The sequence below is a fragment of the Dasypus novemcinctus genome, chromosome 14 (genome assembly GCF_030445035.2).
Source record: "Dasypus novemcinctus isolate mDasNov1 chromosome 14, mDasNov1.1.hap2, whole genome shotgun sequence".
Classification (NCBI taxonomy): domain Eukaryota; kingdom Metazoa; phylum Chordata; class Mammalia; order Cingulata; family Dasypodidae; genus Dasypus; species Dasypus novemcinctus.
In genome coordinates, this window is record NC_080686.1 from 79,026,781 (window position 1) to 79,047,999 (window position 21,219).

The window sequence follows — 21,219 nt, forward strand, 5'->3', positions numbered from 1 at the left end:
AGTATTTTCAGATTTCCTTGCAGAATGGGATATGCACTGGGATCTGAGACACAACCCAGAGGAACAAGTACCCTCAGCCCGTGGTCCAAAGTCCTTCCTGCCAGCTACCAGAGTTCACTATTGTTCAAGCTCCAGGGGTCACATGCTTGCAGTCTACCTACTGGTGGAATTTATTCTGTATGAGTGTTTTGTTTGGCTTGTAGTATTAAAAAAGAAAAAAAAGTCAGTTACTGACATTTATAACTTAGGAGATTTCATATAAAATTCCCTTTGTCCATTTTTTCTTGAAAATCTGGCAACACTAGTTAGCATTCTCCCTTGGCAATATTCGTATTGCCAAGCTCTGGTAGAGCTTCGGAAAGTGGGGGACGAGCCTTCCAGTTTCCCGAGTCTCTGCCCAGGTGGCTTCATCTACGCAGGCGACTTGCCTGCTCCTTTGAGGCAACTGAGTTTCTGACTCCAGCTATGCCCTCCAGAGGTTGGAGGAAGACAGAAAGGTGAGGGAGGGGTGGTAGTGGCGGCTCATTTCTCCGTTCTCCTCTCTTCTCCTAACAAGGGTAAATAGCCCACGGCCACATAATTCTCCTTAAATGGGATTCTGACAATCCTAAGTGAGAACAAAGTGTATTCAACTTTATCTGAAAAGTGGTCCCTGATGGAAGAGTTAAATTCTATATAAGGAAGAGAAATCACGTTAAGTGTTATTGCCACACGCTTATCTAGAGGATGTTGCCTCCAGCTGTGAAACAAGGTTATTAGCATTAGGAAAACCCCTCGAAGAGTCTCTGCTCTGCTGTTTTTAAAAACAAGGGTGAAAGGGAAGAGCTAGGGAGGAGAGTGTAGGAAGGGAAAAAAAGATTTGTTGATTTGGGTTCACAATATTGAGGAATGAAGATTGTGCAAGGTGGTTAGACACTAATTAATTTGAAAATTTCAAAACAAATCTTCTGAAGCAATGAATCATTTATATATACTTTATGTCCTGTTCTTTTGTGTTTTTCCTTCAGGTTAAAAACAGAGGTGAGTCTTTCCCATGCCCTTTCGTCTCTGCTTTCTTCTGCCCCTTACCTCTTTCCAAAATCATTTTTCAGGAAACCTCTAATTAATTTCATTTTAAGCCCCAAACAAATAAGGCATGCAATATATTGAACTTTTTTTAAAGATGATTTATCAGGATCTTCACATCATTCTTACGTGGGTATATTGGATTGAATCAAACATAAAACTTCAAAAGCAGTTTTTTACATACTATAACATTATATATACCCAATACTCAACACTCAGTACTTTGATACTCAATCCATGTTTTAGAAATAAACACAATTTTTATTGTTAATCTTCCTAAAGAAACTAGTTTGTTTTTTTTTACATAAAATCTATCAGTAAGAGATTGATTGATTAAAGGGAAAAAAAAGCAAAGGAAAACAAGTTGAAAGAATCGAGGTTTTAATCTTAGTAATATTTTTAGAAAATGGTGATTTTGCTACCTAAATTCATCAGAGCCTGTCTATATGTTACAATGGTCTGTATTTCCTATTGCTACCTGGATGAAAGTGAATCCATATAAACCATACCAACACCATTATATGTATAACTGGTGGTAAAACTTTATTATTCAAGTTTAGATGTAACAGACATCTTTGCTGCCTGAAGATTGTTTGCATAAGAAATACACCAAGAATATGTTTGTGAGTAGAAATGAACATGCACTATGAAAACAAAATAAAATAAAATAAAAATTCCATGTGTTGTAAGAACAGAACTATAATAGCCAACATTCTAATATTCAAATCAGGACTACAAATTGAACTCTTTTTCCTAGCAACATGAAATCATTCCATATGAAAGACATTTTCTGCTGGTGAATATTGCTGTAAGTTAATTTTACATTGGCATTTTGAGATGTTTCCTACCCCCATCCCACCCCCCAAATTATCCATGTTGTTGTCAAATAGTCCACTCTAAGGAATTTGGCATTATTTATTGTGGTATTTGCCTTGTTGGTAGCCATTAAGAAATTATGGTTTTATCAGCCTTGGAATAGTTTTGCCTCTTCACAGTCAACACTATAGGCTGTCTAGTTATATTTACAGCTCATCTTTCACAAAAATGACCCCAAACTTGCCTGGCCTTGGGAACTGAGAGTTTAAATAAGTCCCTTGGCCACATAATAATACTTGGCACTTCACGGTGCCGGTGCCTTTCAACCAAGGATCTCAAAGTGCTTTACAAACAAGTACTACATTACCGTTATTATTATTATTAATATTATTATTAATATACTTTAATTTTTTTTTCAATTTTACAGCTGAGGAACCTGAGGCACAAAGAGAAAAACGTGACTGCTGCAGGTCATATAATGAAAAACAACCAGGGGTAAAACCAGGATCCAGTTTTGGGACTTAGGGTCTTGAAGGACCATTTTCTCTGATGAGAGCTAAAGAGCATTCCATGGTGAAGTTATTTTGGCTTTACTCTGGCGTAGGATGGAGCGAAGCTTACAGCTTTACCTTTCCTTTCAAGAGAACAGCCCATAAGCAAGCATTATCCAGTTTCCATGTGTGGATCAAAGTTGAGTTTCACATTTTCTTCATTCCTGACTTGACCCACTTCTGTCCTAGCATCTTCCAGAGGTCCTAATTACTGCAAATAACCGTGGATGCTTTCTCAACGCTTGCACTGCTATCAGGAACATGTGGGTCCGCTGTTTATGAAACAGCAATGGAAAACCAAACAGAAGTGCTCTGCAAGGAAGCCATGCCTTCTGCTCTTGGTAAAGTCTTTCTTTGGAAAAATAACACTGCCCTTTAAAGTCCCGATGCTCTTCTCCTTTATAGTTGCTTACTGATGGAATTCTACCTAATAGTACCTACCTGTCATTAGCATATTTAGTTTCATAATCAGGTTGAATTCCAATTCCTCAGGTTTTTCTTGTGATCTAGACAGTCAGCAAGTTTTCACCTACTTGCTTACCAAAGATGCCTTGCCTTCTTTGCCATGGCCCTCAACCCAAAGACAGGTGACTGTCAGCTCCTCCGAACTGTAGGTAAAAGGCTGGCAGACAGGACTCAAGACCATCAGTTTCTTTACTCCATGTTGTCAACGCTGGATGACAGAAATCTCCCCTCTAGAAATGCATTAATGGTCACTAACCAAACAGGCAGGCAGGCAGTTGAGAGGTTTCAAGAATCACCTTGTGATGTTTTTGCAGCCACACAGCAGGAGGCTAAAAACTCTTTAATAGCAGTATGATACTCTTCAATTTATTCAAAAAAACATATTTCCTCAGGCATATTAAAAATATATATACATTTAATATTTTTTGGAGCTGTATTTGCATTGGATCATAATAGATTATGTGCACATGTGCAATCATAAACATAATGTGCTACCACAGGCTTCAACAAAGAGCTGCTAAGAATAATCTTTTTTTTCTTCTTCTCATTAATATTACCTTAGAAAAGAATCCCCATGCTTGTTTTCTAAAATCTACCTTTACTAAAAGAGAACAGTTTAGAACAGAATATCACTATCTTAAAAGTTGATCTTTTTTAAAAAAGAACATCTCAATATGTCATGTATAGAGAATTGGGCACACTTTTTCCTTTTGAACTACATGGTTACATGTTAACTTTAGAGCTTCAGTCTTTCTCATATACTTGGAGTCACTTAGTGTCTCTCAACCTACAACCTTCCGAGGTGGGCTGGCTCTTTGATTTTTCTGTCTCAAAGAATGGGATGAACATGTGGGTGAGAGATGAGGAGAGAAAGAGGGAGAAAAAGGTGAGTGAGAATAGATAAGAGGGTCTTGGTCTAAAGTGATCCAAAGCTCGATTCAAATATACATAGTACTAATTATAAAAGGCCTACACTTTTTAAATGCATATCATTTTCGCTGGCATAGTTTTTTTGCCAATAAGGGAAGACTTTTCCAAGAAGGAAAATCCCTAAATCATCTTGATAGTCCTCAAAAAAAAAAAAAAAAAAAAAAAGGTTATATATTTAAAATCACAACTTGCAGTAAAATGATTCTGAAATCTTTAGATCAAAAATACCATTTTAATAATATACTCTTTTGAGAGTTGGAACAAAGGCTTCAACAGTTAAAAAACAATAAGGGATGTTTTAGTGTTATGACAAATTTTATTCTTTTTTTTAAGCTCATCCTCTTCCCCACCAAAGTATGTATAATAATGAAAGCAAAAATGAAAATGACGTAATAACAAAGGAGTGTGAAATAATAACTACCATGTCAGTGCTATTCAAGAATATTCTACAAAAAGTAGACGGACCATAAACATTCCAAAATAGTGACATGTATTTTCCAGTGCTAGCCATTGCTACGATATCTGCCTAGAGGTAAGGGGAATTAAATGGAAAAAAAAAAAGGCATATACATGCCAAATGTGCCAGTGCTTCTGACGCACTGGAGAAATTGCTTAAGGAGTACTTTTGCCAAGAAGTAAACCTGCAATACTGTCTAAGCTAACCAAACTTCTGGGGTTTTGCCAATTTGAGCAGTCCACATTTAATGTTGCTTGAGGATTTTAATAATGCACTTTGCTTGTACTCTTTTTACTGAAAAAATTAAATACTGTTTTGTTATATGGGAAATCTCTCTGTTTTCAGATTGCCACCTCTCAAGTCTGCTTGTACATTTTGAGATGTATGCATCAAAATTCCTAAGATAAATTACGTTGCATAATTTAATTATCGGCGCTCCTCACGCCACCTCTTTATTTCTGTTTATGTGACTATAAGAACTTTGTGACACGTGAGATCAGAAAAGGGCCCGTTAACAATGGAACTGAAGCAGAGGACTTAGTTCTAATTTCTTTCTCTCTCTCTCTCTCTTTTTTTAACATGAAAATGAAAATGCAAGGATGGAAATGACAACACAACATCAGAAAGACATTTTTAACTTCATTCACTGCAACAGTCATGAGTTAGTTGAACTCCACCTGCCATCCAACCAAGAAAAGACCCGGCACTGTGAAAAAGAAACAAAACCCAAACCAAATGAAACAATACAAAGCAACTACAAATTAATGTAAAAATGGAGTGCAAATGCGACTACAGAATGCAATAAAAACATCCGTGCTGCAGATTCCAGCAGCACTTATCAAAATCATTTCTGAAATGTTTCATCTGAAACATAGACAAAGCAATAAAAAGAGGATATATGTTTATCATTTCAAGCATAACAATGTGAGTTAAGAGCTTAAAAATTAAAAACAAAAAACAAAACAAAACAAAAAAGTACTTGGAATGAATAGTGCTACCCTTTTTTTCCTAAGTAGGCATAAAAATATTTTCATTTCCTTCTTGTTTTCCATACCATTATATCAAGAACTTTCATTTGTTTCATGTTACTGTTTACAACTTTAATGCACACACACACACACAAAAAGATATCTACTGCAATAGAAATAGTTGCTTCATTACCTTGTTTGCTACATTTGCAAATGTAAACAGCTAGGCAGAGCCAGAACTGACTCTAATGCATGATGGAATATCTTTGTTGCATACGTACACTGTAGAAAATAATTATTCAATATGTCAGGCACCATTATTTGAAATGTAATACATTAATATTTACTAGAAAAATAAGTTTTTTTTTTCCTATTTGTTCTCCCAACTTCTTTAATGAAATAAGTTAATCTGACAGTGCATCCAGTAGCTTGTAATATCTTCTACATCTCCGTGGCAAAAAATAAACTACTGGTTGGGACAATATAATGCAAATTATTAAAGTCAGTCCTTGTACATACATCCTTGTAGCAAGCATTGAGGCTCGACTAACAGCACCTTTAACCAATTATTTAATGTTCAGTTATTTAGCCCTATTTCCCTGAGCAGTTATGCTGAGGAGCTTTCCCTTCATGGATAGTTTTACAAAGCCATAAGTATTAAAAGTATTATGAAGACATATTTCTAAGATCCTATTTAATGCTACCTAACTAAAATGGTATAAATATACTGAAGGGATTGATTGGTACATATACCAACTGTCAGTCTGTGGTAACGTAACCTTAGACTCTACCTGACCACAAAGTTTGGAAATTATAATTAACCAAAATAAAATAAATAAATACAGCAGGTTACCTTGCGGAGAAATACCTTTCGTTCTAAACAAATTAAGCCCATGGTCTGACTTTTATATCCATCTAGTCTTTTGATGAAATGAGGGGATTCTTTTAGTTACAATGTGCCAAGTGAGATTAGTGACCAAGAGGCGGCTTAAAACAAAGACAAATTGGAACTGGTTTATCACAGACGAGGAAGAAATATCTGGCTAAAGTAAAATTTCTATGTAAGCATGGAGGACACTGGTTTTTAAAATGCATTTATATTTCGACAAGATGAATCTAAATTGCAAACAAAAGGACTACTGAGTATTTGAACATCTAAATGAAAAAATATCAGAGAGGGTGTGCATGTGTATGTACAGGCAGGGCTGGCCAAAAACACTGTGCCACCATCTGTCGTTTTTCTTGCTGCTCTCCCACCAAGCCTAACCACAGCTCGCATTTCTAAGTCTTGATCAGAAACATGGTCAAGGAGAGGGGGACTGATTTGAGAGGGCACCATTTTCCTTTCACGTCCTTGCATCTGCCTAGGATTTCATGACACTTCTAAATTTTGGCAACAATTTATGGGTTTTGGAACAAATGGGCCAAATGGGCCAGCCCATTACTGCTTCAGTATCACAATATGTAAACCCTTTTAAATTCTAGATATGTTTTCTCTCTTTACAAACATAAGAATTATAGTCTGGTGATACTTCTTGTGGCTCCTTTCCCCAGTACACATCAGCCAAGATATTTTTGGCTTACTAGGTTCTAAAAAACGATTGTTTACCATCTCCCATTCTTTCTCATTGACCATTTGTCTCACTTTTAAAAAATCTTGGTAACCTAGTCATCAAAAGAAAGAATAGTAAAAGAAGGGAATTTCATGTTGGATAAGGCAGGCTCTATGAAGTATTTTTTTTTAATAGGTCTTCATAAGACATTACAAGCTATTGAATTCCCATCAAGAAAACCTATTTCTATTTAATTGTGCTAAGTGCTAAGGTTTTACTCTTTAGGTTTTCCATTTTTTTCCACTTGTGCATTGTTCCTATGTAGGCCCCTCTGGATATGAGTTGTGAAGTCATATTTGTCCGTGCAAAGATGCTGGCATATGCTGCACTGGAAAGGTCCACTGTCACCATGGCAACTCATATGCAAAGCATACATCACTTCATCCAGAAAGACAATGCCACAGTGCGCACATTTTGTTGAAAGTTCATCTTGAGTACTTCTATCAACTTTATCTGTTTTTACTACATTCAAGGGACCTTCATTTTTTACATTTGATGGTGCCTTCGTTTTCTCCTTGGAGGCACCATTTGCAGTTGGCCCAGGTCTGGAATGCTTGATCGCCAAATCTAGAGGAATGTCATTGTCTGATCCAACAGCTGAAAAATGAGGAGGCAGATTGAAGGTGGGATAAGGCACATAGTTTTGGCAAGGATTTGGTAGGCCAGGCACATGACTCAAGTAGTGCGGATTCCCAGGAACGGAGAGCTTATATTTACTCCAGAACCGCAGCCAATCAGCTTCACTCTGGAAGTCATTATGTACAAAGGGAAGTCCAAAAAGTGGGTACTGGTACTTTTCAATAGGGCTGCCTGGTGGTGAATAATTTGGGTGTTTTGCAGGTCTCATGTACTTTTCAATCGGACTGCCTCTCTCAGAACTTCCTTTCCCTTCAGATACGGATGAACTATTTCCTGGGTCTCCAGTACTTTCCTGAGGACTTTTTATATGAATGTGCAAAGGTTGCATCCTTTTGTGAATATCCAGAGTTTGGCTGACCAGGACTGGCTGCTGAGCAGAATGGCTTTTAGTCAATGAACCCTGGGCTTCATATTTACTCAGACTTGGAAGCGGAATTTCTCTCTGGTGACCCTCAGTTAAATGATCTTCTGACCTCCTCTCTAGTGGGCTTCCATTCACCTGCTCCTCACTGCTTCCCCTCTGCTGTTTGTTGAGCTGCTCAGCCTGAAGTGCCTCTGGGTTAAGGCGTTTTCTTGTTCTTCTCCTAATAATCTGCTCACCGTTGTTTTGTTTAATGATGTTTAAAGGCCTGGGAGTCTGCAGAGAATACACATGCAGTACATAAAAGGAAAACATTGAAAAATACATTAAAATGCACTCAAATTTCCTCACAAATACAAACCATGCCTAAGTTCAAAATGAGGATAGGCTTTATGTTATAGATTTGCCAAAGCTCTCCCTTGTGCTCTAAGTAGGATCAGGGGATGTAACCGAGGTGCATGATTTTAGGCCAGTTTGCAGGGAGGATTGGAAACAGTTGATTTGAAAACACCTTTTCCAAGCCAAAGAGATTTGGGGGTTGCATCATTTAATAATAAAACTGTATAGGAAAGTTACATGAAGAAATGTTATTTTTCTGAAATATTTCTCAACTTTTGAGTTGGGTACTAGGATGCCAACTTGATAATGTGGGATATATGTATTGACAGCAAAAGTGGAAAAATTATGCACTTTTCTAAATCATTTCAAATGTGAGTATAAAAATATTAAATACCAGAGCACAAATAAACAAAGGAAAATGACACAGCTGTGAGGAAGGAAACCAGGTAATCAAAGCTATTTAAGTGGGAGACTTTTTTATCTCTCAGTTTTAATTCTCTTTAACAATATTTTTTATTCAATGGAAGATTTTACTTACTAACAGGTGAAGCATTTATTTTCTGTTGAAAATCTAAATTCATTTGTGGCCTTGGTTCAAATATCCAATCTGTCAGTCTACTCTGCAGAAGTAAATACTGACTCTCGCTCAGTCAAGTACTTTACTCAGCGTAAGCATTATATGATTGGTATTTATGTACATGTTCAACAGTTGCTTATATGACTAAAATCTATGGAAAAGTCTATAATAAAACTTTACTTGGTATAAGAGCTCAACTTTGATTTATAAAATGAAATGAATAAGTTTGAAAAACTAATGTAGTTTTACAGATTAACCAGTTTAGAAGGATCTTTAAATAGACTAAGATTGTATTTGTCTAAAAATTACTGAAATTAGGATATAATTTCTAAATAAATATAGGAATACAGGTAATATATAATTTGTTAAGTATTCCTGGAAGGATGCAATGTAATGCAAAGGCGGTATCTCTTAAATGTTAAGCAATATGAATACAAACACTTTTTGGAATGTTTCTCTTGTCACAAAAGTATTTTGAAGGAAACAAATGTAGTACACTTGCTATTAGCAATTCAATTACTGGTTTCAGAACGGAAGTGACACATCTCTCGGATATGCCATGTCCATTTATTTTGTTCAGAATGTTCAAATTTATAAAGAGTTCATATTCATATAAAATATGTAGTATTTAATCTCCATGTTATAGAGAAATCTGACATTTGCATTAACACCTCCTTTGAGCTTCCATAACTTTTGTGGCAGTCTTTGACATGAAATGTGAGCATAAACCTTCACGTATTTCAATTTATGATTTAAAAAAAACCTCAAAAATGAAAACATCTTGTCCCTGGAGAGATGAATATTAAAATAATTTTACAAAAGTGTTTGGTTTATATCACAGGGCTAAATGATCATAACTTGGCAGAGCAGGAGTTTAATTAACTCCTGGCCTATGATTGGCCAGAGTTCAATTAAAATCATTAATGACAGTACTCATTAAAAGGAAGCTTATTGCTGTGCTTTAATGGTGAATATTAAAATAAAAGTAAGCTGGTAGTTTAAAACTAAGCTGGTAGTGGGGGCGAATCTTTCTACTAGCTAAATGCTAATAGTTAAGGTTTTTTTACAGCTTAGCACCAATTAGGACCACTAGTAGCATGCATTTTTTTTTTAAGAGTGCTTCCCATGGCCCATTTTGAGGACTTTTTGTCTAAAACTGTGTTCCCTATAGCTGTAATCTATTCACTGACTTGTACTAAGAGTTATGGTAAAATGCCAAATGAAATGAAAAAGGCAGTGGCAAAGAGATTTCTATTTACTTAATGGGGTATTGCTATTTTAAAGTCAGCTCCTGTCATCAGATAAACTTTCTAAAGTAAAGCATATCCTTTCCAGTAGTCAAATGCACATTCAGATGGGGGATTTGTGAGTTTAAGTTTTATTAGAGAATTCCAACTAATATCTGGGAAAAAAACAATTTGAAGTACCCCAGTAAGCCATTAATAAAAAAGCCCACTGCACCTGACTCAAACTGATGTGTGCCATTTGGGACTCCAGATACCTTCCATAAATCCCCACTGGAAGTAAAACAGAGTTTCACACAACATTCTCTGGTTGTAGTTCAGAACTGCACTTCTGAATGAGCTGACCTTTAACCCCCAAACGAGCCAAGACAGCACTTATGACTCCAAAGGTAAACTGGAAAATAAGAATTTCTGCCCTGTCCTGTATTTTATACTAAACATGGACAAGTCCTCCTTGAAAAAACAAAAACAAATAGAAAACTTTTTAGGTATTTTTGCAACTTGTAAGGTTTCTTCTTTCTACTTAAATTAATTTCACCTAATTCTGATGATCATTAGGCTCTTATGTTTAGTTCCCAGAAACCACCTTCCTCTTTTTACATCAAAGAAGTGTAAAGCATTGTTAATGATCTCGAAGGTATCTCCCCCTAACATAACATCTAAGCCCACTTCACCATAAATCACAGGAGCACTCACAGCGACTGTATTAAACCACCCTGAAGGAGCAGAAATGGCATTCCAGGGAAGGGTACTTATCACACCACACACCGGGCCAGTGCTTTATAAATCTTTTCCTGGAACAAACTCTCAAGTTCTTACCGAGTGAAGCTTCTGGTAGAGGCCACACGCGTTGCATACATATCCACCATTTGCATTCTTTCGCCAGAGAGAGGTCTTTGTGGTCAAGCAATTGGCACAAAAAACACCAGAGCCTCTACGCCTCTGAAATGGAAAGAAAAAAAAAAAAAAAAAAAAGAAACAACAACAATAAAAAACACAAGGTCAGAGGTGAGTCACATGATCGGTGGAATTAGACCAAATCAACCCAGAAGTTTTGTCTTTGGACTAGCAACAATGACAGTATAAAAACCCATGCTGCCCATAATGAGGTCAGGTTCAATTGTGTTTAATAGGCACTGCTGATTTTCATTATAATTAACCCTACAGTGATGGATGAGGTGTGTGGAACACCAAAGGCTTTTCACAAAAAGAGCTTTAACTTTTTGAACTTTGGGTTTTGGGCCTTTAATGACAATTCCTAAATGCTGAGCCCTGAAATACACCTTTTAAAGGTGTCAGAACAAAAGTCGAAAGGCAGAGTATCACAATATGTTACATATTCTTTGGAAAAAGAGGAGCACATGCTACCTGAGCTTAAAATATAGTCATGGTGGAACAAATGTTTCCAAATAAGTGTGAAGAGAATGTAAGACTCAATTCTGGTCTCTCATTTGCAATTGTAAAATCTGAAAAGGAACATCTTCTATATTCCAATGCTGACCAGCAGAAACTTCTGCCAAAGAGAAGTACAGTATTACTAATGAGAACCCTTGTAAAATGCCTGCTTGAGCCAGACAACACAGAACTATCAATGGCTATTTATTTATTTGACTCAGACTTGGAAATCATAAGCAATTTCCAAATATAAATTGATTTTAGTAGCCTGAATTTTGTAATCACCAGATTAAAAAATAATCTAAGACTATTTCAAAGTAGATAATTACTATCGCTTGTCCCATTCTTGCTATGAAGTAATAATTTCATTAAACTTCTCATTTAAACAAAAGTCAGGCTGTGTTTGTAGGCACAAATACTAAAAGGCAGGAAATGGAATTCTCTTGCTGCAAAAAAGCCTGAATTTGCAACCCGGCTCTCATTTTTCTAAGAAGCAAAGCCTTTAGTGATAAAATATGCATGCTAGATAAGGAGGGGAAAAAGTCCTGTTGGAACCCAATTTTATTATAAATTTACAATTACTAACACTGTAAGTCAAAATTTCAGGGATTCATAAAATTTAGGCAATTTATTTAGCTTGAGTCCATACTGTAGAAGAGTGGTATGCTTGCCAAGAAAATACAATGGTTATAATTGTACTCTGATACATTTCAAATGGAAAGCTTTCTGTAGACATAATTTTGGCTTCAAGACTGGAACACTTTCTTGGCATTGAAAGGGCATTTGATTCATCGGGTGTTTCACAATGTATCACTAAAAAGACCTGGTGAGCAGCCAGTTCCCTATAGGGTAATTTTTCCATCCAGATGCAAGTGCTATCAGAGGCCCTCGTCAGCTAAACTAATTATGATCTTGCAATTGCTGATGCCTGTTCACTCTAACATTCGACATCCTCCATTAATCATCAATACAAGGAAAATGAATGAAACGTAAAGAAATGAGGACTGGTAAGCTGCACAGCCATAAAAATCTGAAATGAGAGCAATAATTTAACAAGATTGGGGGAATGTTTTTAGTACGCACAAAGTCAGGCTAACAACTGCCCTTTTAAACCAAGAACACGATTTCATTAGTGTAGCAGGTTGTGCTACTTTAGGTGCTGTAATAAAAACTAGATTTTCACAAAGATAATCTCTGGCTCTCCCATTACCCCCAAGTCAGAACCGGGAACATTTCACACGTTACTAAATCTCAATAAGAGCAACACCAAACAGTGGGCATCAGTTCACAGGTCCTAATCGGGACCCACTGCTAAAGCAAGAGTATGCTGCTTTCCTGAAAATCAATGAACTATTAGAGGCTGTGTTTATCAAACATTCTGGGGCACCCTTTATACAAAGTAAGTTGGGGAGTCTAGTTAGGTTATAATTGTGAAACTTCCCTGAGGCTGTAAAAGTCTTTTTTCCCTAGATTTGGCAAATAAGCACCAATTTGATCCACATAAAGGCAACGTAAATGTCCATTTGGAAACTAACCCACATACGTGGCTGAGGCTCAAATTTGAATGTGTAACTATTCATTCCAGCTTGCTTTTCTTTCCTTGTGCCCTGGGTGCTTGACATAGCATGCCAAAGTAGGTGTAATCCTGATTTCAGCGAGCATTTCATACCCTTGCACAATTTTGTGCTTAATTCTCTTGCAAAGGAAATGCCCTTCATTAGTTAGAGGGAAAGACATGAAATTATAGCACTGTTTCCAGGCATGTTTTGCTTTAAGCAGCACTTATGCACAATAAAAGTTGGGATATTTTAGGTAAACCATATCTTATTCTTAATACATTAGGTGGGCCATGAATTCACTGAGAGTCAGTTTAGTGTGGATATTAATAATCAGAGTTAAGAGTCTCGTAGTTGAATTCATTACCCAATCTCTGCCATAAACTAGGTGCAGCTTTGGGCAAGTTGCTAACCTCTCAATGCTTAAAATTCCCCATCCTTCAAGTATGAGTTGCTGTATTATGTGGGTTAATGAATGCAGTTAGTGCAGTGCTACGAACTTAGTAAATGCTCAGGAAGTTAGCTATTTGTCAAGGGAATTCTATTGTGACTTCTTGTGTAAGAGAAACAAATTTTGATAACTTTTTAAAAAGTTCACTCTCTTCATCTAGTTATTGGACATTTTAGATATGCTTAAAACATAGAGCTGAAATTATCAAATGTATTTCATTCGTACCAATCTTATCAAATATGAGAATGGAAAGTTGAGTCAGAGTGAAATACCTAGGTGTTCACAACTAGAATTCAAAAGGACTATGCTTATGTGGGGGTGGGCAGTGGGAGGTGGGTGAGAAATATTTCACACTTGAAGTTACCTCCCATTCTAAACAAATTTTGCACTTTGGCAAGCACTGTAGAACCTTACGTTTGTTGGACGGGGTTTCCCGAACATCAGCAGAGAAGATGCAGGAGTGGGCAGTTTCCCTAGCTGTGTGACCACAGAGACACAGAAGACCACGTCAACATCTCTCTAAACTGCACAGAGATGAGAGGGCTGACCTGGTCATGCTGTATACAAAGCAACCTCACTGGACAGTGTTTTGAAGCTGCCAACATCCTTAGCCCAATCAAGTGCAGGGAAGCAGTCTGCTGCCAAAGGAAGGTAAAGTAGAAGCCTTCCCTGCCCCACTTCTTAAAAATAAGATTGTCCTTATTAAAAAAAGAGAAAAGCACTAAAGACCTTACTTCATTCACAGTTTATCATGCATGGCAAAGTTCTAAAATGTTTTGTTCCTTTATTTACAAGGGCCGAAATCATGCCTCTGAAAATTCATCAAATATTCTATATTATTAGCAAGGAGGACAGTAGTCTGTCTTGAGTGATTAAACATAAATAAAGTTCAAAATAAACTTTCTGGTTATTATTTTTACCATTAGTATTCATCCTTATTATTAGTTTTTTTTTTGGGAAAAAAGTGCTTTTCAAATAAATCCCATTTTAATGTCTTCCATTCAGGTTGACAAATTTATCTCGACTTTGGCAGAGATGGCTGATCATGTTGTGGAAAATAAAATTAAAAAAATGAATTTTCCAATCCTACATTCCACACTCAATTTTGAGAGACAGCCAGTGCCAGGTATGTGCTAGGTCCTGAAGATACAGTGTCAGGTAGCAAAAAACTCCTGCTCTCCTTTATACACACCAATGCAGTGAAATATCGCCGATGGTTCTGTATGTGCAAGTGGATGTGTACATAAGATTGTTTTCCCTTGTCCTATCAGCTGTTTTTGAGGGACAATAATTTGTACCTCCATGGCCTTGTGCAGGAGAAGGAAGAATTACTATGAGTCACTTGTAAAATGATACTGCCGGGAGAGAAGATGGTAGGAATAAGGAGCTAGTGAATAACACCAATGGCGGAGGGACATATATGATTCTTATTCTCCTTTTAGGTGGAAAATTGCACTTACATACCAAAAGCCACAACACAGTCATAGCTTTCTCTGCCCCTGATCTCCAAGAAGTCCACTTTCTACTTCTACGTGACCTCAACAGAGGGCAACAGCAAAGGAAGGTTGGCCCAAACCCCAAATCTTCACGACAGTGACCTCAACTGAAAATTTCTACAGAAAAAAATCTGGAGTCAAAAATTCAAGGAGATTATTCACTTTTTAATAGTTTGACTAGTAATTTTTAGGTTGCATTTGTGCTGCCTCCATGCTATTTCTGTTAGCTGGTAATTTCCAGCGTGAAAAGGGAAGGATGATGATAGGAACAGTTAATTGCACTGAGTTTTGAGGAAAGGTCAGTGATTGGCATAGGAAGTGCTGTCAGTGATGAGAATTTTTCTGATCACTTGTTTCCTTGCCATATTTCAAATGTTTTAAAATCACAGCACAGATTTTTCACAACAGCAATATAGGTGATGAATTTGGACATGCCACAACAGCATTTGAAATAGAAAATGATGCACTCATCTTTGAATATCAGTAACACGTTCAAACCAACATATTTTCTTTTATTTTCTCTGCTTTGGAATACCCCAAGAAGTATAATGACTAAATAATTATCTTACCCTTAGGGTCACAGCTAACCATGGTATGACTGTCACTATATATGAATTTTCCTCAAAGTTTCCCATTCAAGCTTTGCTTTGGAGTGGGGAGGCTTAATTCCTCAGTCAGTTATATACCTTTCAGGGCTGAGACTTGGCATGTGTGTTGATAAACGCAGATGTGACTTTAGAAAAAAAGTGAAAAAAATGTTTTAAATTGGTTCAGCTGTTTTTATTGCTTATTTTATTTTATTATTTGAAGATTAGCCAAAAACTTTTTTTAAGCTTTTCATATTGCATAGTTAACAAAGAACTGATTCCATCTGATTAATAAAAGTAAATTTTATTGAATTAGTCATTCACGTGGCTTAAAATTTAGAGACATGGATATTCATCTCTGAGATATTAAAAATCTCTATTGGTGAAGGAATTTGTGTAGAAATGATCCTTTGTAATAGTTTTCTATGAATTAGAACCATACCAAAACCATGTAATTACATAACAAGCCTTGATAGGCAGAGTATTTACTCACATTTTTTTATGGTTTTATATCTTAGCTATTTTAAATCAAATCAACCTGAAATTTGATATATGTACTGTTAGTTTGGATGTACCCCAAATATTTTTAACTCTTTAAATAATTTGTGTTTATTTAATTATATTAAGAATCCTTTGCAAATATGATTTTAGGGAGATGTACAGATGGCTTTGATTGAACATTCTAGTATAATTTTGGAGTAATAAAATTTCAGTGGTAAATTTAATTCAATTCAGTTCTGGGAATAATTATTGAGTGTCTACCATGTGCCTGGCACTGTGCTAGAAGCTGGTGCTAAAGTGATGTGTAAGAAAATAAGGCCCATAGTATCACAGAGTTTCGAGTAGCATCTACTAAAAATCTAGTTAAGTGTGGAGGTAAAAGTGACACAAACTGAGAATGCTCATGAACGTTGACAGTTTAAATCATGCAATTATAAAGGAACTTTTCTGGGGGAAAAACAAAACAACAAAAACCCAAAGAATTTCCCATGAATAAATCTCATTTAAAGGCTGAAATATACCTAATAATCAGAGGGATTACTTTCTGTGCTCCTTTATATTAATGGGTAATAGTCCAGTCATTTCAACAACAAAGTCACACTTATTTTTATGCAATCATTAATAATGTACTATCGAGAGCAGTGTCCTATGAACAACCAAAGAGTTGAGAGGAGTTAAATAATGTGTGCATAACTGTCATATCTAGTAGGCACTCAAAAAATGTTGAATAAATTATGAATATTATTTTAATCCCTACTAACAGATATAAATGGCCACATTTCCTCCCCCAGAAGATAATTAACAGGCTGTTGAATATACACTAGTAGACTCTACAGAATATACTGAATACAGCAGCTAAAACAACTTAAACATAGACAAAGGTTTGCAATGAAACCTTTAAAATTAATAGCCAGAATTTTAACAAAAGCACAAGTTGGCCAATAGTTTAGCAAGAACTATGCCAACAGAAAGCAATAGTTATCAATATCTTGGCTGGCTTTTGTTTACAAGTAAAATTGTGAAGAATCAGTTGAAATGGGCTGTATAGCATGTTGATGCCTGTTTTAAAACACCCCTCTTTGCCCTCATATTTCTTAGCAGAAAACTGAAGAGACTCTACAAGGTTCAGCCAAGTCCCAATCTTATAATCACCCATCTCAGAGTTTGGAAACAAAACCTGTTTTCCCTGCTTATTAAATTCATTTCCTTAACATATCAGCAATGATAATGGAGACCAGTGTAAATTAAATTGACATTCCTGGCTAGGAGCAATGGGACAACTTCAGGACACAAGGCAATATATAGTCTAGTAATCATATATTGTATCCAGTACAAATGTTCCTAAGACTTGTTCCGTGGATGCATCATCACACAGGGAGCTGACCAGTGCACCAGGAAAGGCTATTCAACACACATCAGTTCAATCTCTTCTGATATGCAACTCATCTCAGGAAATCAAAATTGGCCAATGTATATTTCACATTTTAAATTCATATGAATTTTTCAAATATTTTAGAAATTTATCATGCATAATTTTATAACCCATTATGTGGACCTGAAGAACCCCATCTCCTTCTCCCCATATTTGGTAAATAAACAAAAGCAAACATCTAATATCATATAGAAATTACAATATAATCAGGATTGGACAAACTCAGATCTTTGGGGTTCTAACCCAGGCTGTTTCCATAATACTATTCTGCCTTTTACAGCAAGTATGCATTTGGACAGCTAAAAATGTGGCTGAAAATTTATGTCTGCACTGTCTTTTTTCATTCCAGGTGAAAGCCATTATTGTCAAAAAAACTACTCAAGTCTCTCACTGCTTTTATTTCCGCTACCATGTATCCATTTTCACCTTTCCTTCAGCTACAACAATTGTTAGAGGTTGTTCTACAGGGATTTTCTCTATTCCAGTGCCCAAATCTGACACTAAAAAGGAAAATAAAAGGCTTTTCAGAGGCATAGTTAAACAATATTTAGCATCTCCTAAGCAAACTTTGGCTTGAAAAGAATTGATTCTGTTTTAATATATTTACTGTATATCTTATTTATGTAATACATTTAGTTTAACAAGCTTATTATAGGAACACTTCCTATTATAAAGAATAAAACCCCAGTGATGAAGTAGAGACCCCTCTTTTAAAATTGGTCTCAAGTCCAAAGGTCTCAGCTTCTAAGCACTTAAAGAGAAAAATGACAGTATTTTATGTATTATCTATGTAGTGTTTATAATAGATAATGATGGTGGTGGCTAGTTAGAAAGAAACAGAAAACACCAAATAATAATTAATCATTCTTTTTGCATTACCTAACAAATGTAGCTTTATCATGCTCAAGGCATTTAGTTACATATACATCAGGAATTCATCAATGGGTTCCTAACTTTTTGGGTATCATAAACTCTTTTGATACAATTTACAATTTTCTCCCCAGAAAAAAATAAACATACAACACATTTTACAAGTAATTTCAGGATGTTCAGAAAAACATCCCTCACAAAATGCACACAAAGACATGTGGATCTGGGTATCGATGGATCCTAAGCTTAAGAACTTGGATTCAAAGTGAATGATTGGAGAGTATGGGCCATGATGTGGACCATTGACTATGAGGTGCAGAGGTGCCCAAAGATGTACTTACCAAATCCAATGGATGTGTCATGATGATGGGAATGAGTGTTGCTGGGGGGGGGGGGGAGAGGTGGGGTGGGGGGGTGGGGTTGAATGGGACCTCACATATATATTTTTAATGTAATATTATTACAAAGTCAATAAAATAAATAAATAAATTTTAAAAAAAAACAAAAAAAACCAAAGTGAATGATTAGATATTATTATTCACCAGGGATTGAACCCAGAACCTCATACATAGGAAGCAGGCACTCAACCACTGAACTACATCTGCTCCCCTAGGATTGTTTTCTAAAAACTATTTTGAGAGACAATTACCTGGTAGAACATTCTTGTTTGACAGCTTTTTGACTATTTTATAATAACTGCCATCATACTATCTCCTAATAATATTTATAAAGCAGTTACTATAAGCACTATAATTTTGGGTTATTATCTGATTTATCTTCAAAATGTACCTAAGCATATCTGATTATGATTATGATTATTATTCTTTGCATTTTATAGATGAGAAAACTGAGGCTTAGAGACATTTCCCTTCTTTTGCTAAACAGTAGGGCTAAAATTCAAACGCAGATCTCTCTCACTTCAGAGCCAGAGTTCTTAACCATGTTTCAGGTTCTATTACTAAAGAGGCGATTGGGAACTATTTACCAAAAATATTTCACCATAGTCTAGCTTTGAAGAATGCTTATCTCTTCAAACCACTCTATAACAGCTGATTGGAATTATGAAACTTTTGAGGTACCAAATAGAAATGACTCATCCTTGATCAGATATGGCAACAAGCTGTTTTGAGGTTGACAGATACAGTCATAGCTAGAGGAACATAGCATTTGGCTGATGGAGAGGCAGTGGTGGCGAAGGGGTGGGGTATAGCCATGTGTTTTGATCCTGCTGTCTCAAAAAAAAGTTTAAAAAGCAGATATTAGTGATACCACTGACCTAATTCCTAATAAAGCCTACTCTCTTTGAGGGCACTTGACTTGGCTAGAGATGGGGAAGGCAAAAATGGTACTGATGTTTTGACAAGTTCTGTAAACATACAAGTTCAGGTAAGAATTCACTGGATTTACCCTACCATATTAGCATATATCCAGATGGAGACCCTTTGTAATGTTTGATATCTTCAGTATTCAAGATAAAAGACTACCAATTCTGAAAGCTGAGGTTATTCTGCCATGTTCCTGAGTATTCAGATAATACAAAAAGATTTATAATGATTTCTCTTTAAACACCATTATTATATACAGAAGTATATGTTACTCATCTCTGTGCAATTTACTTTTGTACTTTGCCTGTGTGATAGAGTTTCCATTTCACCAAAGAACAGCAAGGACAAAAATTATGTTTAACTCTAAACACTATTTACAGGCTATCAAAAAAGAGGACACAGTCAGTACAGATCAGATGTTAAAACATAGCTCAGCAGAAAGACAGTAGCTGTCGCTTAATTTCATTTAAACAAACACCTTAAAATATAAGAATTAAGTATACTGAGGTTCAATACAATTAAGAGCAATGTTCAAAAAACTACAAATGTGTCAAAGAGACCCTGATGCCAAATATGCAATTTGACTAAATATTTGAAAGTGATAGTGGAATTATACCATTCTAGTACCTATGACTTTTAAGTATGTGGTAGTGAGGGGGAGGGAAGCACATCTCCTAAGGAAGAGGAACTTAAGGTCATCTAACTTTTGAATTTATAAATACTTCTTTTAAATGTTATGACATTTTTATTCAATTTTATATTTTCTCAGGACACAAACTCGTTGGTATTTAAACACATTTTTTCCCAAGATTCAGATAAGTACCTAGTATGTTATGCTATTGTTCAAAGGGAAGATGTGTTTTCAAAAAACAGGCCCTGCAACTGCTATGGGTAAAACCGAACATGAGCAGATAATTTCATTATAAGGGTACCGTGCAGACAGGGAAGACTAAGTGGATTTTTAAAAGTTTTAATAACATAATTTTTAAAAGACAACTTAGAATTATGAATTTCCTTAACAATAATGATGTGATTTTGTAATAACTGAAATCTATTCATGGGAAAACTGCTTTTTCAATAATTCACCCAGTCAGTTACACAGGCAAGTACTGTAATAGGCTGTCCCCCCCATCAAATAGCTCACGTACACGACTTCCTTTTCAATTACCAACTTGTCTGCACTGCCATCTGTAAAAACGAACACATACCTTGTGCTGCCAGTTTTTGCTTTTGCACTTCCATTAGTGGGACTAGCTGCAGCTGCTCAAGAAGAAAGTAATGACGGTCTTTGTTTTATACATATATTCCCCTTCTCATGCCACCAGAACAGCTCAAGGTAATACACTGTCTTGGGTAGGCAATTGCACTCCATCGCCTCACTCAGACTTGCTTCTCTGTGTGATCTGGAGTTTGTTAATCACACCGTATCACATACCAAAGCAAGAACTACCGCATCGCATCAAGCATTCTTGAGACTACCCCACAGACATTCACACTCCAGAAGGAACAGTTAAAGTCATTTTGTACTCTCTGACATTTTATACATTGAGTAGACTACCAGGAAACCAATGCTGAGGGCTG

At 36.1% G+C, this 21,219-nt stretch overlaps 1 protein-coding gene across 4 annotated transcripts in view; it reads right to left on the minus strand.

Annotated features, from left to right (window-relative positions):
* Positions 1–5,325: 5,325 nt before the first annotated feature.
* Positions 5,326–21,219, minus strand: part of TRPS1 (transcriptional repressor GATA binding 1) — a 246,720-nt gene continuing 230,826 nt past the window's right edge. For all 4 annotated transcript variants that reach the window (XM_004471429.5, XM_071208007.1, XM_071208006.1 and 1 more), the window contains 2 exons: positions 10,845–10,967; positions 5,326–8,141 (listed from right to left, as the gene is read on the minus strand). In XM_004471429.5, the coding sequence (XP_004471486.3) occupies positions 7,080–8,141; positions 10,845–10,967 (1,185 nt within the window). In that variant the 3' untranslated portion in view covers positions 5,326–7,079. The remainder of the gene's footprint in view (positions 8,142–10,844; positions 10,968–21,219) is intronic.